The sequence below is a fragment of the Coregonus clupeaformis genome, chromosome 10, assembly GCF_020615455.1.
Source record: "Coregonus clupeaformis isolate EN_2021a chromosome 10, ASM2061545v1, whole genome shotgun sequence".
Lineage (NCBI taxonomy): Eukaryota > Metazoa > Chordata > Actinopteri > Salmoniformes > Salmonidae > Coregonus > Coregonus clupeaformis.
In genome coordinates this window covers 15,209,000-15,226,446 of record NC_059201.1, presented here as the reverse complement: position 1 = coordinate 15,226,446, position 17,447 = coordinate 15,209,000, and the positions used below count along the sequence as shown (strand labels likewise).

The window sequence follows — 17,447 nt, the reverse complement described above, 5'->3', positions numbered from 1 at the left end:
CTAGGACCACTAGTAATGTCATTTATCTGTTTGACCAGATACAATGCTATTTTACTGTAAACAAATTGACAAACTTTCAGCATGCTTATAGAAAAGGACATTCAACAAGCATAACACTTACACAAATGACTGATTTGGCTGAGAGAAATGTATGATAAAAAGATTGTGGGGGCTGTTTTGTTAGACTTCAGTGCAGCTTTTGACATTATCGATCACAGTCTGCTGCTGGAAAAACGTATGTGTTATGGCTTTACACCCCCTGCTATAATGTGGATAAAGTGTTACTTGTCTAACAGAACACAGAGGGGGTTCTTTAATGGAATCCTCTCAAACATAATCGAGGTAGAATCAGGAATTCCCCAGGGCAGCTGTCTAGGCCCCTTGCTTTTTTCCATCTTTACTAACGACATGCCACTGGTTTTGAGTAAAGCCAGTGTGTCTATGTATGCGGATGACTCAACACTATACACGTCAGCTACTACAGCAACTGAAATAACTGCAACACTTAACAAAGAGTTGCAGTTAGTTTCGGAATGGGTGGCAAGGAATAAGTTGGTCCTGAATATTTCCAAAACTAAAAGCATTGTATTTGGGTCAAATCATTCACTAAACCCTAAACCTCAACTACATCTCGTAATGAATAATGTGGAAATTAAGCCAGTTGAGGTGACTAAACTGCTTGGAGTAACCCTGGATTGTAGACTGTCATGGTCAAAGCATATTGATACAACAGTAGCTAAGATGGGGAAAAGTATGTCCATAATTAAGCGCTGCTCTGCCTTCTTAACAACACTATCAACAAGGAAAGTCCTACAGGCACCTAGACTACTGTTCAGTAGTGTGGTCAGGTGCCACAAAGAGGGACTTGGGAAAAGTGCAGTTGGCTCAGAACAGGGCAGCACGGCTGGCCCTTAAAAGTACAAGGTGAGCTAACATGCATGTCAGTCTCTCCTGGCTCCAGAGTGGAAGAGAGATTGACTTCACCACTACTTGTTTTTGTGAGAGGTGTTGACGAGCTGAATGTACCGAGCTGTTGGTTTGGAATACTGGCACACAGCTCAGACACCCATGCATACCGCACAAGACATGCCATCAGAGGTCTCTTCACAGTTCCCAAGTCCAGAACGGACTATGGGAGGCACACAGTACTAAATAGAGCCATGACTACATAACTGCCTTAATGTTGCAGGGCCCCAGGAAGAGTCGGCAGCAGCTAATGGGGATCCTTAATAAATACAAATACAAATACAGCCCGCTTGGAGTTTGCCAAAAAGGAACCTAAAGGACTCTCAGACCATGAGAAACAAGATACTCTGGTCTGATGAAACCAAGATTGACCTCTTTGGCCTGAATGCCAAGCGTCACGTCTGGAGGAAACCTGGCCCCATCCCTACGATGAAGGATGGTGGTGGCAGCATCATGCTGTGGGGATGTTTTTCTGCGGCAGGGACTGGGAGACTAGTCAGGATCGAGGGAAAGATGAACGGAGCAAAGTACAGAGATCCTTGATGAAAACCTGCTCCAGAGCGCTCAGGACCTCAGACTGGGGCGAAGGTTAACCTTCCAACAGGACAACGACCCTAAACACACAGCCAAGACAACGCAGGAATGGCTTCGGGACAAGTCTCTGAATGTCCTTGAGTGGCCCAGCCAGAGCCCGGTCTTGAACCCGATTGAACGTCTCTGGAGAGACCTGAAAATAGCTGTGCAGTGATGCTCCCCATCCAACCTGAGAGAGGTTCAGATGATATGCAGAGAAGAATGGGAGAAACTCCCCAAATACAGGTGTGTCAAGATTGTAGCGTCATACCCAATCAGACTTGAGAGAGGGGGGGAACAATTTTAATAAATTTTAGAATAAGGCTCTAACGTAACAAAGTGGAAAAAGTCAAGGGGTCTGAATACTTTCTGTGCGCGTGCGTCATTTGTATGCTGTAGCGTTAAGATTTCCCTTCACTGGAACTAAAGGGCCTAGCCCGAACCATGAAAAACAGCCCCAGACCATTATACCTCTTCCACCAAACTTTACAGTTGGCACTATGTATTGGGGCAGGTAGTGTTGTCCTGGCATCTGCCAAACCCAGATTAATCCATTGGACGGCCAGATGGTGAAGCGTGATTAATCACTCCAGCGAACGTGTTTCTACTTCTCCAGAGTCCATTGGCGGCGAGCTTTACATCACTCCAGCCGATGCTTGGCATTGCGCATGGTGATCTTAGGCTTTTGTGCGGCTGCTCGGCCATGGAAACCCATTTCATTAATCTTCTGACAAACAGTTATTGTGCTGGCGTTGCTTCCAGAGGCAGTTTGAAACTCGGTAGTGAGTGTTGCAACCGAGGACAGACTATTTTTACGCGCTGCACGCTTCAGCACTCGGCGGTCCTGTTCTGTGAGCTTGTGTGGCTTACCACTTCACGGCTGAGCCGTTGTTGCTCCTAGACATTTCCACTTAACAATATCAGCACTTACAGTTGACCGGGGCAGCTCTAGCAGCTCGATTTTATACACCTGTCAGCAACGGTGTGGCTGAAATAGTGGAATCCACTAATTTTGAAGGGGTGTCCACATACTTTTGTGTATTTATTTATTTATTTATTGACTGCCAGGCAATGTTCATATATATTGACTATCAATGATGTCAACAAGTTATAAATCTTACGTTTGGCATCTCTCTTCATGTACATGACAACTGCGTCTGAGATTTGGGCAACCGTTCCCCTCCATGCTGAAAGCGGAAACCTATAAGTATCTTTGTCTTAGATGAATATGGGAAACCTTTAATTATATTTGCTGACACGTTGCAGTCAAATTTTTGCACCAGTAGATTAGCTATCTAGCTATGTAAACCACACCCCTCTGCAACCAAGCCCTCTGCGATGTTGGTTACAAGGCAGTACTTATTTAAATTAGGTAAGAGAAAAGACGTTACCATTGGTGTATTCAAATGAGATTTTGTGGTATCGCAATCCCCTAAATAATCCCGCCTTCTGAATTAAAGTGTTTGACATGGGGAAGTTGACCAATAACTTTATGATCAAACTTTATCAATGTACCAGCAAAACTCATTTTTCATGATCTGGTTTCATCCAAATATCATGAAAAACATGATTTTGACTGTGCAGGACCTTTAAGTAAACATGGTGTATGAGTAACTTCTCACGTACCGGCATCTCTTCTCTTCTCCTCTACTTCACAGGGCCAGGGCTCAGACAGTGATGACTCCCAGGACTCCTCAGACAGTGGAGCCTCTGCCCAGAAGACCAGAGAGATACTGGCCAGACGGCCCTCCTACAGGTAGCCGCCACCGCACTGTTGTGTCAAACGCCATCTTAACCTGTCCATGTAGTGGTGGAAAGAAGTGTGTGCAGACTGCAGAGGTCAATGCTGGTGATGGACTGGGGATGTTAGTGGCACTCCAGTCTCCTTTTCACCTCATTTAACACCTGATTTGCCCCCCCCCCATCTATTTTTGGTGTTATGTTCCAAAATTTTAAATGGTACTTTTTACATTGGATAAAAGTACAGACTCAGAGCTTCAAAATGGTATATCATACACTGTAGTTGGAGGAAACATGGGGAAGTAATGCTGCTTTAAAAGCTGATAAATATATATTCCCATTTAGGAGAAAAGGGCATTCAAACATTTTACTGCGATTTTCACACTTGCTCTACACTTAGGAAACATACTGTATATTTAGAAAACAAATACTTTTACCAAATTGCCTAAATGGATTCTCTGAACATTATCACACCAAGTTACCCCATTAGGCAAGCCATTTACAGTATTAAATTGCCTATTGTTGTATAATAAAGATAACCTTTCACATTGAACAGCTACAGTGCTGCTCTTTGTTTATGCCCATTTAGTATCGTTCACACAGTATTTACGTGTGCTCGCATCCTCCCTTAAAATACCTTCGCTTGAAAAACGAGAAAGCGGCAATAGTACCGTTTGCCTCAAAATAGTCAGAATTAACTAAAATAACTCAAGAAATCTGTCATTAATTTTGACGTTCTTGCAGAGAATCTTAGTCACTCAATTTTACATTAAGATGTTTGGTGCTGTATTTCTAAAGTGAAAACATTTGCATGAAAAATGATTTGTCTCTCGTTAAATGACAAACATTTAATTGAAGAATCCCTACTGTTGACCAATCACAGAAGGGGCGTACACTTCGGCTTCCGAAATTCAGCTTGCCTCGAGAAAAATGTGTGCAAGAACAGCCTCCCCAAAAACATGCCTAAGACCAAAACGAACAAAAACATCACAAAATGTTGTCTTAATATTTACACAAACTTTTCTGAACGGTTTCGGATGGGAAGCATGCGGATGCCTTCAGCCTTAAAGACGATAATATGCTTAATCTGGCAATGCGGTCCGTAGGCTCCGTACGGATGGTGTGATGCAATTGCAGCGCCTCTGAAGGTTTGCGGAGGTCAAATCAAGCTCCGTACAATTGCCGCACACCTCCCAAATATTTTAACAATGGAGGGCTCCGTATAGCTCCACATTGACATAATTGGTTAACCGTATGTGGGGGCGGTACATCCTGTAGAAACACACTCACTTCCTTGACAACAGCTCAGGACCCAGTTTCTCAAATGCATTTTAGGCTAAGTTAATTGCTAGAATCATGGGATCCTATGGTTCTAAGATTAACTTAGCCTTAAGGTGCTTTTGGGAAAACGGGCCCTGTTCTGCGACGCGCAAGAAGTATATATGCCCTGACTTCTGCAGAGGCCGCATCGCAGTAAATGCTGTATGGCCAATACAGATGAATCGGCTTTTAGACCCACCCATCTCTTGTGACTATGGCCATGTGCTAAAGTAAAGCAGTGAGGTAGTGCTTAAAAAACAAAGATTTCAAGATTAAAATACTTTATATTAATTTATTAAGTGCTAAAGGCAGTAGCCAACAATTAGGACATTCTTAACACACAAACACAAAGGTAAAAACACTATCTAGACCTAGGCCTATATCATAAGATCCTTTGAGTAACTTTGGTTCAGGTTATGGTATGAACAAAGGAATCTAGCCTGAGAGCATATTTCTGTCCTGCGCTTTGGAGCAAGACATGTAATGTCCATAGCCTTTTCATTGCAAAAGTCCTGATCTTCTCAAAAATACATTACATTTACATTTTAGTCATTTAGCAGACGCTCTTATCCAGAGCGACTTACAGGAGCAATTAGGGTTAAGTGCCTTGCTCAAGGGCACATTTACGTCATTTAGGGGACAATTTTTTTTTTTGGGGGGGGGGTAGAAGGATTACTTTATCCTATCCCAGGTATTCCTTAAAGAGGTGGGGTTTCAAATGTCTCCGGAAGGAGGTGAGTGACTCCGCTGTCCTGGCGTCGTGAGGGAGCTTGTTCCACCATTGCTACATGCTTGCTGGGGGATGCTTGCACATCTCTGGGAGGAAGGACATCAACGTGGAACAGCAGCTGAAACCTGGTGCCATCTGAGTGAAAGCTCCTTGGCCACAACAACTCCAGGCTCCAGACAATTGAAGCTGTAAAGGAGGAAAGCAGGCAAAAATAGACAAAACATTGCATGCAAGCTATAACATTAATTGTCCCCAAGTTCAAGCGATAAGTACAAAGACAAAATACCTGAAGTGTTTCTTGTTCGCCCTCGTTCATCTCCAGAGAGCAGGTTTATACTGAAAGAAAATATCCAAAAAAATAGGTGAAAACATGAATTCATTCATCTCCTATAGCTTGTTATTGCCTGTTGACTGCTACAGCTGTACTAAAATGCCCTGTACACTCAACCTGCTTCCAGCCAAACAATTGAAATGCGGTCACTACAAGATAACTAAATGGATTTAGCAAACATTTAACTTCATAATTACCAGCTAGTTGAACATGAAGTTAAGTTGCGTCAATTCAAATCTGGTATTAGGAACAAAAGAGGTCAATACACGTCTTCTAAAATAGACTAGTATTTTAATTATTGCAAAACACTTCAATGGTAAATATGATGTTCGTATATACGGGTCCACTGAAATACCACGCAGGGCACTCAGAGAACTAAGCCATTGTTATGAGTTCTTCTTAAAATACTCTGACAGAGATAGTTCCCGCTCCCTGCTGGCCAATCAGAGTAGAGACTGAGCGTGGTTTAGACTTACTCAGCCAATCGTTGGCGCACAGGCTGGTCCCAGCCCCTTGGTACTCCACTGTTGCCAGGCATAAGTTTGTTATCATCACAACCTGTAGAGTCATCACCCATAGACACTGTTCCCCTGTACTCCTTGTACCTACGTCCTTGGACGGTTCACAGATCACAAAGAGGCAGTGTTCATGTCTGTGAGAAATACAAGTCTTATCTCATCCTACCCCCTAACGTTCCTCACATGAATCACAGCTTGTTATGTGAAACAATTTATATCAGTACAGTACAACCCTTTTATGTTTAATCATTAATGCATTCTTTCTAAGCTAGTCATCACATCTAGATCCCCACAGATCCAATGTCGATAGCTAGCTATTTAGCCATTTCATCGTGGCTAGCTAGCGAACTTAGCATGTCCCTATCACTTAACATGGAGTTTGATTAGCTTGCTGTTTGATTAGCATTCGCACCACAGTGGCTATTTTCGGTAGCTAGCTAGGTAAACATGACAGACTGACAAACATGACAAAGATTATCATTATGTCATGCATGGCTTGGCACATCAGCAATCAACATTAAGAGCAGAATGCAACTGGCCAGCTCAGCGAGCTAGCTGGCTGTAACGTTACCTGTATGCAACTGGCTAGCTAGCTAACAATGGCTAGCAATGACAACCTTTTTGATACAGTTGAGACAATAACGTATGCAAATGTAGAGTGCATTTGGAAAGTATTCAGACCCCATTGACTTTTTCCACATTTTGTTACGTTACAGCCTTATTCTGAAATGGATAAAAATATATATAATCCTCATCAATCTACACACAATACCCCATAATGACAAAGCGAAAACAGGTTTTTAGTCATTTTTGCAAATGTATTAAAAATAAAAAAAGAGACCTTATTTACATAAGTATGAGACTCGAAATTGAGCTCAGGTGCATCCTGTTACCATTGATCATCCATGATTTGTAAAGGCACACACCTGTCTATATAAGGTCCCACAGTTGACAGTGCATGTCAGAGCAAAAACCAAGCCATGAGGTCGAAGGAATTGTCCGTAGAGCTCCAAGACAGGATTGTGTCGAGGCACAGATCTGGGGAAGGGTACCAAAAATGTCTGCAGCATTGAAGGTCCCCAAGAACACAGTGGCCTCCATCATTCTTAAATGGTAGAAGTTTGGAACCACCAAGACTCTTCCTAGAGCTGGCCGCCCGGCCAAACTGAGCAATCTGGGAGAAGGGCCTTGGTCAGGGAGTTGACCAAGAACCCGATGGTCACTCTGACAGAGCTCCAGAGTTCCTCTGTGGAGATGGGAGAACCTTCCAGAAGGACAACCATCTCTGCAGCACTCCACCAATTAGGCCGTTATGGTAGAGTGGCCAGACGGAAGCCACTCCTCAGTAAATGGCACATGACAGCCCGCTTGGAGTTTGCCAAAAGGCACCTAAAGGACTCTCAGACCATGAGAAACAAGATTATTCTGGTCTGATGAAACCAAGATTGAACTCTTTGGCCTGAATGCCAAGCATCACATCTGGATCAAACCTGGCACCATCCCTGCGGTGAAGCATGGTGGTGGCAGCATCATGCTGTGGGGATGTTTTTCAGCGGCAGGAACTGGGAGACTAGTCAGGATCTAGGGAAAGATGAACAGAGCAAAGTACAGAGAGATCCTTGATGAAAACCTGCTCCAGAGCACTCAGGACCTCAGATTGGGGCGAAGGTTCACCTTCCAGCAGGACAATGACCCTAAGCACACAGCCAAGACAGCGCAGGAGTGGCTTTTGAGAAGTCTCTAAATGTCCTTGAGTGGCCCAGCCAGAGCCCGAACTTGAACCCGATCGAACTTCTCTGGAGAGACCTGAAAATAGCTGTGCAGCGACGCTCCCCATCCAACCTGACAGAGCTTGAGAGGATCTGCAGAGATACTCCCCAAATACAGGTGTTGCAAGCTTGTAGCGTCATACCCAAGAAGACTTGAGGCTGTAATCGCTGCTAAAGGTGTTTCAACAAAGTACTGAGTAAAGGGTCTGAATACTTATGTAAATGTCATATTTCATTTTTTTTGTGATACATTTGCAAACATTTCTAAACCTGTTTTTGCTTTGTCATTATGGGGTCTTGTGTGTAGATTGAGGAAAAATAACAATTTAATCAATTTTAGAATAAGGTTGTAACGTAACAAAATGTGGAAAAAGTCAAGGGGTCTGAATACTTTCCGAATGCACTGTAGCGATCTTTGCATTTTAACTGTAGACTTACCTGTGTATGGATTATGATGATTCATGGCAGACTGAAAAACTGTCCAAATTTGAAGCTGCAAGCAGCAATGCTGGGGTTAAAACTGTGGACCCACTTTGCCGCCATCAGGACCAATTGAAAACATTTGCCTAGGATGAGCTACTTCAGTACTCCTACAATGATGTTATTATGTTTTTGATATTTACTATATGAGACACTTATTCTCCATTCATTTTCCAGTCTCATTAGTTTGGTTCTGTAGCATAGAGTGTTGTTTTAGTGTAAGGATTTTGGTAATGGATTATTGTATGAGTAATCTCCTGCATCTTCCCGGTGGTCTGTAGGAAGATCCTCAATGAGCTGTCTGCTGAGGAGGTGGCGTCACGGAATGAGGGAGAGGATGAAAACCCTGCTTCCTCTGGCATGACTTCAGTGACAATGCCCAACACCCAGACAATCTACCAGACCAGTAGCGGCCAGTACAGTAAGGGTTGACCTACTACATAGCACTAAAACAACCACACAACACCGTCCTACCAGTGCACCATTTTGTCACTATAAATAGATTATACAGTTGGATATGGTTAGAATTGGAGGCACTTGTTGAGTAAGTAAGGGATCATCAATCATGGGCTACTGTAACATTTTTGCTTCCGTCCTTCTCCTCGCGCCTACCTGGGCTTGAACCAGGGACCCTCTGCACACATCGACAACAGTCACCCTCAAAGCACTGTTACCCATCGCTCCACAAAAGCCGCAGCCTTTGCAGAGCAAGGGAAACAACTACTTCAAGGTCTCAGAGCGAGTGACATCACCCGATTGAAACGCTACTAGCGCGCACCGCTAACTAGCTAGCCATTTCACACCGGTTACACTACTACAGTTTTGTGGAAATATACCGCACCGCAGGAGAAAGGGAGTGCAAAATGGCTCCCGAGGTGTGGTCATGGTGTGTGTGCTCCCGATCATACTCAATAATGTCTGTGTGTTGACTGTATGTTGATGGATGAAATACTCCTGTTAAACTTTGATTTGGAAGGTGGTCATTTATTTGGCATATGCACAGGACACAGCGTATTATACAATGAAATGCATACTTGCAAGCTCTCTTCAAACAGTGCCTTCCAGTGTGTTTACTGTCTGTAGTTAGTAGTGGTGGGCACTAATGTCGATAATTCAATTTGATATTGATATGAAAATTCACACTATAATGTAAAAAATGCTACATGACTGTTCCCTCCATGCACAAATCCCTCAACTTTTCACAGGCTTTCAACTCAGTCAGCCATGGACGCGAGCAGAAAAGTGAACCTTCACACAGTTGCAATTTATTTTATAAAAATGGATATCGAATCGAAAAAATGCAACTGATATCGATTTTTTTTTTCTTCATATAGGTGCCCATCATACCTAGTAGTTACCTTTGTCCCTAATGTCCTGTGTGTTTATTGTCTGTAGTTACCATCGCCCCTAATGGCGCCATCCAGCTGGCCAGCCCGGGGTCAGAGGGCCTCCAGGGGTTACAGACTCTTACCATGACCAACTCAGGCCAACAACAGGGCACCACCATCCTACAGTACGCTCAGACGCCCGACGGACAGCAGATACTTGTGCCCAGCAACCAGGTGGTCGTACAGAGTGAGTATGGCTTCATGACTCACGGTAAGCTTCGAGACGATACCACAAGGAGTAGTACCCAGGAGTGCCTGCTAATCCACCCCCCCCCCTCCCCCCTTTATTTTGTGTTGTCACTAAAGTTTCTCTGAAGGTGTGTAAATATGCACTGGTCCCAGCTTGCGGTCCACATTGTAATGTGTTGAGATTATAAAGAGGAGATGCCCTCATCTACTGTTTTGATTGGCCCCATCCCCCTCAGATGCAGGAGGAGAGATGCAGACGTACCAGATCCGCACGGCGCCCACAGCGCAACAGACCGTGGTCATGACTTCCCCTGTAGGAATATCTGAGCAGAAGAGTGGCGACCCCACCATGAAGAGAGAGATCCGCCTCGCCAAGAACAGGTGTGTGTGTGTGGGGATAAGCATGTGGTGTTACTGTGTGTGTATAAGGATGTGTTGTGACAGTGCACAGTTAGTCCCTTTGTCTGTTTGTGTGTGTGTGAACCTTAAAGGGCAACTGAACGCAATAACCAACTTCTCTGGTTGGAAAAGGCCTAGGTGTCATCGATATTAGTCAGAAACATTTATTCCAGCACCAAAATGTTCTAAAGTTGAATAATTTTGGTCATAAAGTCAGTATATTCCAAAAGTGTTTTGTGAGATTTGTGTAACTGAAGATGTCACAACTTACATGAGGGTTGGGTTTTGATTTCAATCCTGCCCACACAGTACCGCTGCCTGGCACAGTAATGACGGCTGGCAGTAATCAAATCATCTGGATCACAGCTGCCTGGTGTGCTGTAGTGCAGACGTACCAGATCTACTACAGCACAATTGGATAGTCACCAGACTCAATCTACAACCCGCCCACTTATTTACAGACAACCAAAGTAACCATTAGCACACAGTGCCTCAGACATTGTCGCAAATGTTATGTTGAAACAACGAGAGTTGTTCTTTTATATAAGGCTTGGGTTTTTTCCAACTAAAACATTCACATTCTTGTGAGCTAACGTTAGCATCACAAATTCAACTTTTATCAAAGATGGCAACATCTAGAAAGCAGGATGCTCAAAGCATGGAATTCCCTGATCAATCTCGTACACGTTGCCATGCTGTGTCACGCGGTTGTTAAGCCATCCGGTGTGGTGGCCTGTTTGGGATTGTGACCGAATAGGAACAAACAACATTACTGCAAGGATATGATATAGCGAACATAACACACCCACATCGAACCACACCACTAAGACTGAAATCTAGTTTTTTTTAATGAGCAACAGAAAAACACATGGAGAATCGATGAGTTCAGTCGCTCTTTAAATGTAATCCTCTAAAGCAGTTTTCTGTGTTTCTCCCTGGCAGGGAAGCGGCCCGTGAGTGTCGCCGGAAAAAGAAGCAATACGTCAAATGTCTGGAGAACCGCGTGGCGGTGCTGGAGAACCAGAACAAGACTCTCATTGAGGAACTCAAGACGTTAAAGGACCTGTACTGTGTCAAAACAGGATAACCAGGAGGAAGAGAAGCCAGCCAGCGTACAGGACTTTTAACGGCAGCGAGCGGCTCAGCTCTGCCACATGGACAATGCGAGGTTAACCGGGAACACCTTTCATTTCAGACCTGAAATCCTCCTCAGTTTTTATTTTATACTCTCTTTTAACAAACATGTCGCGAGTGGTGGCTATGGGAACTGTCCCATTTTAAAAGACAATGAAAGGGTGTGAAAGAGGTTGGCTGTTTTTCATTGTCTTTTTATTGAGCTAACAAATGGATTACTAACGCTTAAATTTGTATTTGTGTATATTTTGTGAGCACACGGGAGCTTTATCATTGACATTCAATTTCCAATTGTGTCCCTCTTTTCCAGAATCGGCTCCTTATTTTCCTTTTTGTGTGTGTAGCAGTAGGATCAATTTGCTGTTTTTAACATCTAACCATTTGCAGCTGAATTGATTGTATGATGACTTCATGATGTGATTTCATGTATCTTTTATGTGAACCAGCTATTTCCACCCCCACCCCCCCTTCTTTCCCCCATGAGGAAATGTTACAAGTCCCATTCCTTACCCCTGTCCAGAGGGATGTAAGGGGTATTAGATAAGACAACATTGTGTAAGGCGGACTTTGCTGTTACTAAGACAATCTATCAGGGAGAACACACAATTGCAGGGTAATATTTATTTTCTATTTCTGGAGGGGGTGTGAGCGAATCAAACAAAAAGAGGGAAAGCAATGTCACTCATTCTGTAAGTAAATTTAAATACATATTTTTCCAGTCTTTACATACATTGCTTACTGGGTTTTTTTTTTTTTTTTTACATATTTGACATTTTTGGGGGGCTCAATGCTCATTTGACGGTCAGATTTTGATTGATTATGAAAGGTTTTTAGACATATTTTTTTAAAGTCAATATTACATATTTTAGGAGATGTCTAAACTTTCATATGCAACTAGAATCCGACCTGAATAAGACATCTTATTGCTGACGTCCTCCACTCATATCCAACCAAATTATGACCAGTTTATGACCTCCCAATATTACTCATGTAATACTGTGCTCATGCATCTCACAGCAACAATGTTCACTGCAAATCAATCCATATGTATAGTACCTTAAACCACTATCACAATATCCATCTACTATGACAATGGTGAGATGATCTACAAAGTTGAAATTGCCTAATTTAAAATAACAAAATTATCCTAGGGTCCATTCACAACTGTTGAACATTTATTTTGTACCAACATTTAAAAAATCACAGTAAAGAAAAACAGTTTATGTCAAATAACATGTATTTATTAACTGGGGGGGGGAGAAGATATAATTACAAAATGAACACAAAACAACTCATTTTCGTGGCCGTCATCCACTCCCCAGTCTGTCCGGTGCATACTTTAGCACCAGTCCGAGGTCCCTCTACAATTGCACCTCCAGATGGGTCGGGTCTCTTTGCCGCCCGCTAGAGATATTCAGCCATGTTGGTTCCGACCTGTCTATTAGAGAATATGCTTATAATTAAATCATACATTGAATTCTGCCTACTGACAAGTATGAGTATCAGGGTTGGGGTCAATTTCAATTCCAGACAATTCAGGAAGCACACTAAAATTCAAATTATCGTCAATGCTTTTCAATGAGGACAATTTATAATTTGGTTTACTTTCTGAATTGACTGGAATTTAAATGGAATTGACCCAAACCCTGATGAGTAGACTTTAAATCATGTATGGAAACAGATTTGACTTTAACCCTGTTGCTGGGGTGCTTACTATGACCCAGCAACTGTGATTGGAATTTCCTCCATGGTCTTGGACCCGTTTTCACGTATCCACTAAGCCCTCTGGATGGCTGTCTTCTTTATGGGACATATGACTCTGTTATGGGCAAAAAGTATTTAATGTCAAGTAACATTTCACTTGGGAAATCCCTCTTTCCCTAAATATAGTGAGTTGTGTATATCAACAAAGTTGTAGCTGATGTGTGAAACTGTAGACCATCTGTGGCCTAATATCATTACACGTCTATTTGAATCAATTAAACCGCTCAGTAACAACAAATAACATAATTAATACAGACGATCTGGTCTGTACTAATATCTTGTGTGTGTGTGTGTGTGTGTGTGTGTATACACACACTCCATATACTGAAACATTTACCAGGCAAGACAGGACTCCTGCTTGGTCTGTCATCTTCGGCGGCTGCAGCTGTAGAGTTGAGCCATCCTGGTCTCCGACGCCGCTTTCTCAGGTTCCTGAGGCGTTCCTCAAAGAAGCCAGTAGAAGGACTGTGGCGTCATCTTTGGGTGTACCAAACATCCTTGAAGATAAGTCTTATTTTTTTAAAGACCCTTTGTGGTCAATATGGCTTGGTAAAATGTTGGTAAAACCAACCAAAAAGTATTACACCTTCAAGGGCTCCATTTTGGTGGAAATAGCAGAGCTCATGCATGTCAGATAATGCAGTGAGTTTCAAAATTAAAACCTAACTTACAGCCATTACCCTCTGAATCCTTGAGGCAAGTCTGTCTCAGATGTTGGGCTGAAAGAAAAGAGGGATAAACAGAAAAGACAACAAACAAAAGGTACAATCTTTACAAAATAATCACAAAGTCACAATTCCCGTCATGAGGACCATAATGATGTAACTACTATATAATACGTTTCTCCAAACCTCTTGATGAGGTGTGAAATCAACACCCGGACCATGGACTGTGTTTGCTGGATTGAGATGCTTGGGGGGCAGGTAGCCTAGCAGTTAAGAGCGTTGGGCCTGTAACTGAAAAGTTGCTGGTTCGAATACCCAAGCCGACTAGGTGAAAAATCTGTTGACCTTGAGCAAGGCACTTAACCCGAATTGCGCCTGTAAATGACTAAAATGTCATGCATAGACCTCCATTGAGGCTGAACACAATGGCTTTGCCCTCCAGTGTTGTCTGTGTTCAAAACAGTTCCATTTGAGTCTTACACATGCTCTGCAGCTAATAAGAAAACTTACAAATGATGCCACAACAGTCTGGTGTCTGTCTCTGGTGTTGGTTCTGCTGGTATATGATGCAGTGCCTTAAAGAAGAATAGAAAAAAGTAAATCAGTCACTGTTTCATATAGTCAAACTACAGTGCATTTGGAAAGTATTCAGACCCCTTGACGTTTTCCACTTTGTTACGTTAAAGTCTTATTCTAAAATTGATTAAATCGTCGTCCCCCCTCATCTACACACAATACCCCATAACGACAAAGAAAAAACAGAATTTTTGACATTTTTGCAAATGTATAAGAAACTGAAATATCACATTTACATAAGTATTCAGACCCTTCACTCAGTCCTTTGTTAAAGCACCTTTGGCAGCGATTACAGCCTCGAGTCTTCTTAGGTATTATGCTACAAACATGGCACACCTGTATTTGGGGAGTTTCTCCCATTCTTCTCTGCAGATCCTCTCAAGCTCTGTCAGGTTGGATTGGGAGCGTCGCTGCACAGCTATTTTCCGGTCTTTCCAGAGATGTTCAATCGGCTTCAAGTCTGGCCTCTGGCTGTGCCACTCAAGGACATTCAGAGACTTGTCCCGAAGCCACTCCTGCGTTGTCTTGGCTGTGTGCTTAGGGTTGTTGTCCTGCTGTAAGGTGAACCTTCGCCCCAGTGTGAGGTCCTGAGCGCTCTGGAGCAGGTTTTCATCAAGGATCTCTTTACTTTGCTACGTTCATCTTTCCCTCGATCCTGACTAGTCTCCCAGTCCCTGCCGCTGAAAAACATCCCCACAGCATAATGCTGCCACCACCTTGCTTCACCGTAGGGATGGTGCCAGGTTTCCTCTAGACGTGATGCTTGGCGTTCAGGCCAAAGTGTTCAATCTTGGTTTCATCAGACCAGAGAATCTTGTTTCTTATGGTCTGAGAGTCCTGTAGGTGTCTTTTGGCAAACTGCAAGTGGGCTGTCATGTGCCATTTACTGAGGAGTGGCTTCCGTCTGGCCACTCTACCATAAAGGCCTGATTGGTGGAGTGCTGCAGAGATGGTTGTCCTTCTGGAAGGTTCTCCCATCTCCACAGAGGAACTCTGGAGCTCTGTCAGAGTGACCATCGGGTTCTTGGTCACCTCCCTGACCAAGGCCCTTCTCCCCTGATTGCTCAGTTTGCCGGGCGGACAGTTCTAGGAAGTTTTGGTTGTTCCAAACGTCTTGCATTTAAGAATGATGGAGGCCAATGTGTTATTGGGGACCTTCAATGCTGCCGAAATGTTTTGGTACCCTTCCCCAGATCTGTTTCTCGACACAATCCTGTCTTGGAGCTCTACGGACAACTCCTTCGACCTCATGGCTTAGTGTTTGCTCTGACATGCACTGTCAACTGTGGGACTTTTTCTAGACAGGTGTGTGCCTTTCCAAATCATGTCCAATCAATTGAATTTACCACAGGTGGACTCCAATCAAGTTGTAGAAATATCTCAAGGATGATCAATGGAAACAGGATGCACCTGAGCTAAATTTCAAGGGTCTGAATACTTTTGTAAATAAGGTATCTGTTTTTTATTTTTAATACATTTGCAATAATGTCTAAACCTGTATTCGCTTTGTCATTATGGGGTATTGTGTGTAGATTGATGAGGTAAAAATATTATTTAATACATTTTAGAATAAAGGCTGTAACGTCACAAAATATGGAAAAAGTCAAGGGGTCTGAATATTTTCCGAATGCACTGTATATTGTCTTTTGCTGTGTTTGCACTGACCCAATTATTATTATTTTGAATTATGATGTTGGAGGTCCCTTAGAGTGCAGGAAGTACACCGTTACCTGATACTGCCTCAGATCAACAGTCTAAACAAGTAGCCTTGCACAAGTGTGATGGAACGGCTCATAGGAGCTTAACTCCTGTAGTGGACAGCTTAATTCTACAACCTTGATTCTACAAGTGGATGCTAGTCTGTCGCAGGGCCTTGCCCCCAATCTATCTCCTTAATGCTGTGGTGTATGAGGTCCCATTTTTACTGTCTTTGGTATGACTCGGCTGGGAATCGAACTACCAACCTTCCAATCTCAGGTCAAACACTAACCACAAGGCCATTGAGTTGGTTATATACTAAACTGTGACATGGCCTTTAATTTGTTCCATTTGCAGAACATATTCAGCTGAAATTATAAAAACTAGTGTGTCATACCTTTGTTCATGAAACATGTTGAAAGTAAAAGATTGTGTGCTAGGCACAGTTCTGACTGAAACACAGCTTGAGAGAATTATCCACAGCCTTTGTGAACTATTCCAACCTAATGGCTGCGATATCTTCCCAGTTATAGTTGTATTTAGTCTGAGTTTGCTCCTGATTTGGGCATTGCAAGGTAGCTTTAGTAGCCATTTGTTTACACGCTCATGTTACTGGTAGGATATGAACCCCAGTCTCCCGCTCCGGAACCAAATGTCTTAACCATTAGACCCAAAAATATTTAGTCCTTGGCCAAGGGTGGTTTTAAGTCGCAGTCAGGGCTACTTCATCACTAGAGCATTATAACTCACATCTGCTACACTTCTCCTATAAATGTTTTTCTAAAATCTGGCCTAAATGACAGCTGTGTTTCCCACTGTTGTCATTGTAATATCCTGTGTGTTACTGTCAAACCTTTTGGTTTTCAGGAGATCCAGGGCCAGAAGTATAGGCAAGAAATATATATAACCGTAAAAGCATTGGTTTTTTTCATGTTAACATCAGAAGCCTCCTCCCTAAGTTTGAGTTATTCACTGCGTTAGCACACTCCGCCAACCCTGATGTTCTAGCAGTGTCTGAATCCTGGCTTAGGAAGGCCACCAAAAATTCAGAAATGTCCTTCCCCAACTACAACATTTTCCGTCTAGATAGAACTGCCAAAGGGGGTGGAGTTGCAATCTACTGTAGAGATAGCCTGCAGACCTCTACCATACTATCCAGGTCTGTGCCCAAACAGTTTGAGCTTCTAAAAAGAAAGGAGGACCAAGG

The 17,447-nt window shown here is 43.0% G+C and overlaps 1 protein-coding gene and 1 long non-coding RNA gene across 4 annotated transcripts in view; one reads left to right on the top strand and one right to left on the bottom strand.

Moving 5' to 3' along the window:
- The window catches only part of LOC121575202 (cyclic AMP-dependent transcription factor ATF-1), a 29,001-nt gene extending 16,739 nt beyond the window's left edge, over nt 1-12,262 (top strand). For 2 of the 3 annotated variants that reach the window (XM_041888155.2, XM_041888156.2), the window contains exons 4-8: nt 3,198-3,295; nt 8,709-8,848; nt 9,823-10,026; nt 10,241-10,385; nt 11,346-12,262. In XM_041888155.2, coding sequence (XP_041744089.1) covers nt 3,198-3,295; nt 8,709-8,848; nt 9,823-10,026; nt 10,241-10,385; nt 11,346-11,490 — 732 coding nt within the window. In that variant the 3' untranslated portion in view covers nt 11,491-12,262. The remainder of the gene's footprint in view (nt 1-3,197; nt 3,296-8,708; nt 8,849-9,822; nt 10,027-10,240; nt 10,386-11,345) is intronic. The other variant, XM_041888157.2, reaches the window with a different exon arrangement.
- On the bottom strand, nt 12,179-14,616 carry LOC121575203. Its single transcript, XR_006002306.2, has 3 exons — nt 14,477-14,616; nt 13,639-14,020; nt 12,179-13,356 (listed from the first exon to the last, which is right to left on the bottom strand). It is a non-coding gene; the product is annotated as an uncharacterized LOC121575203 (long non-coding RNA).
- Nucleotides 14,617-17,447: the final 2,831 nt, after the last annotated feature.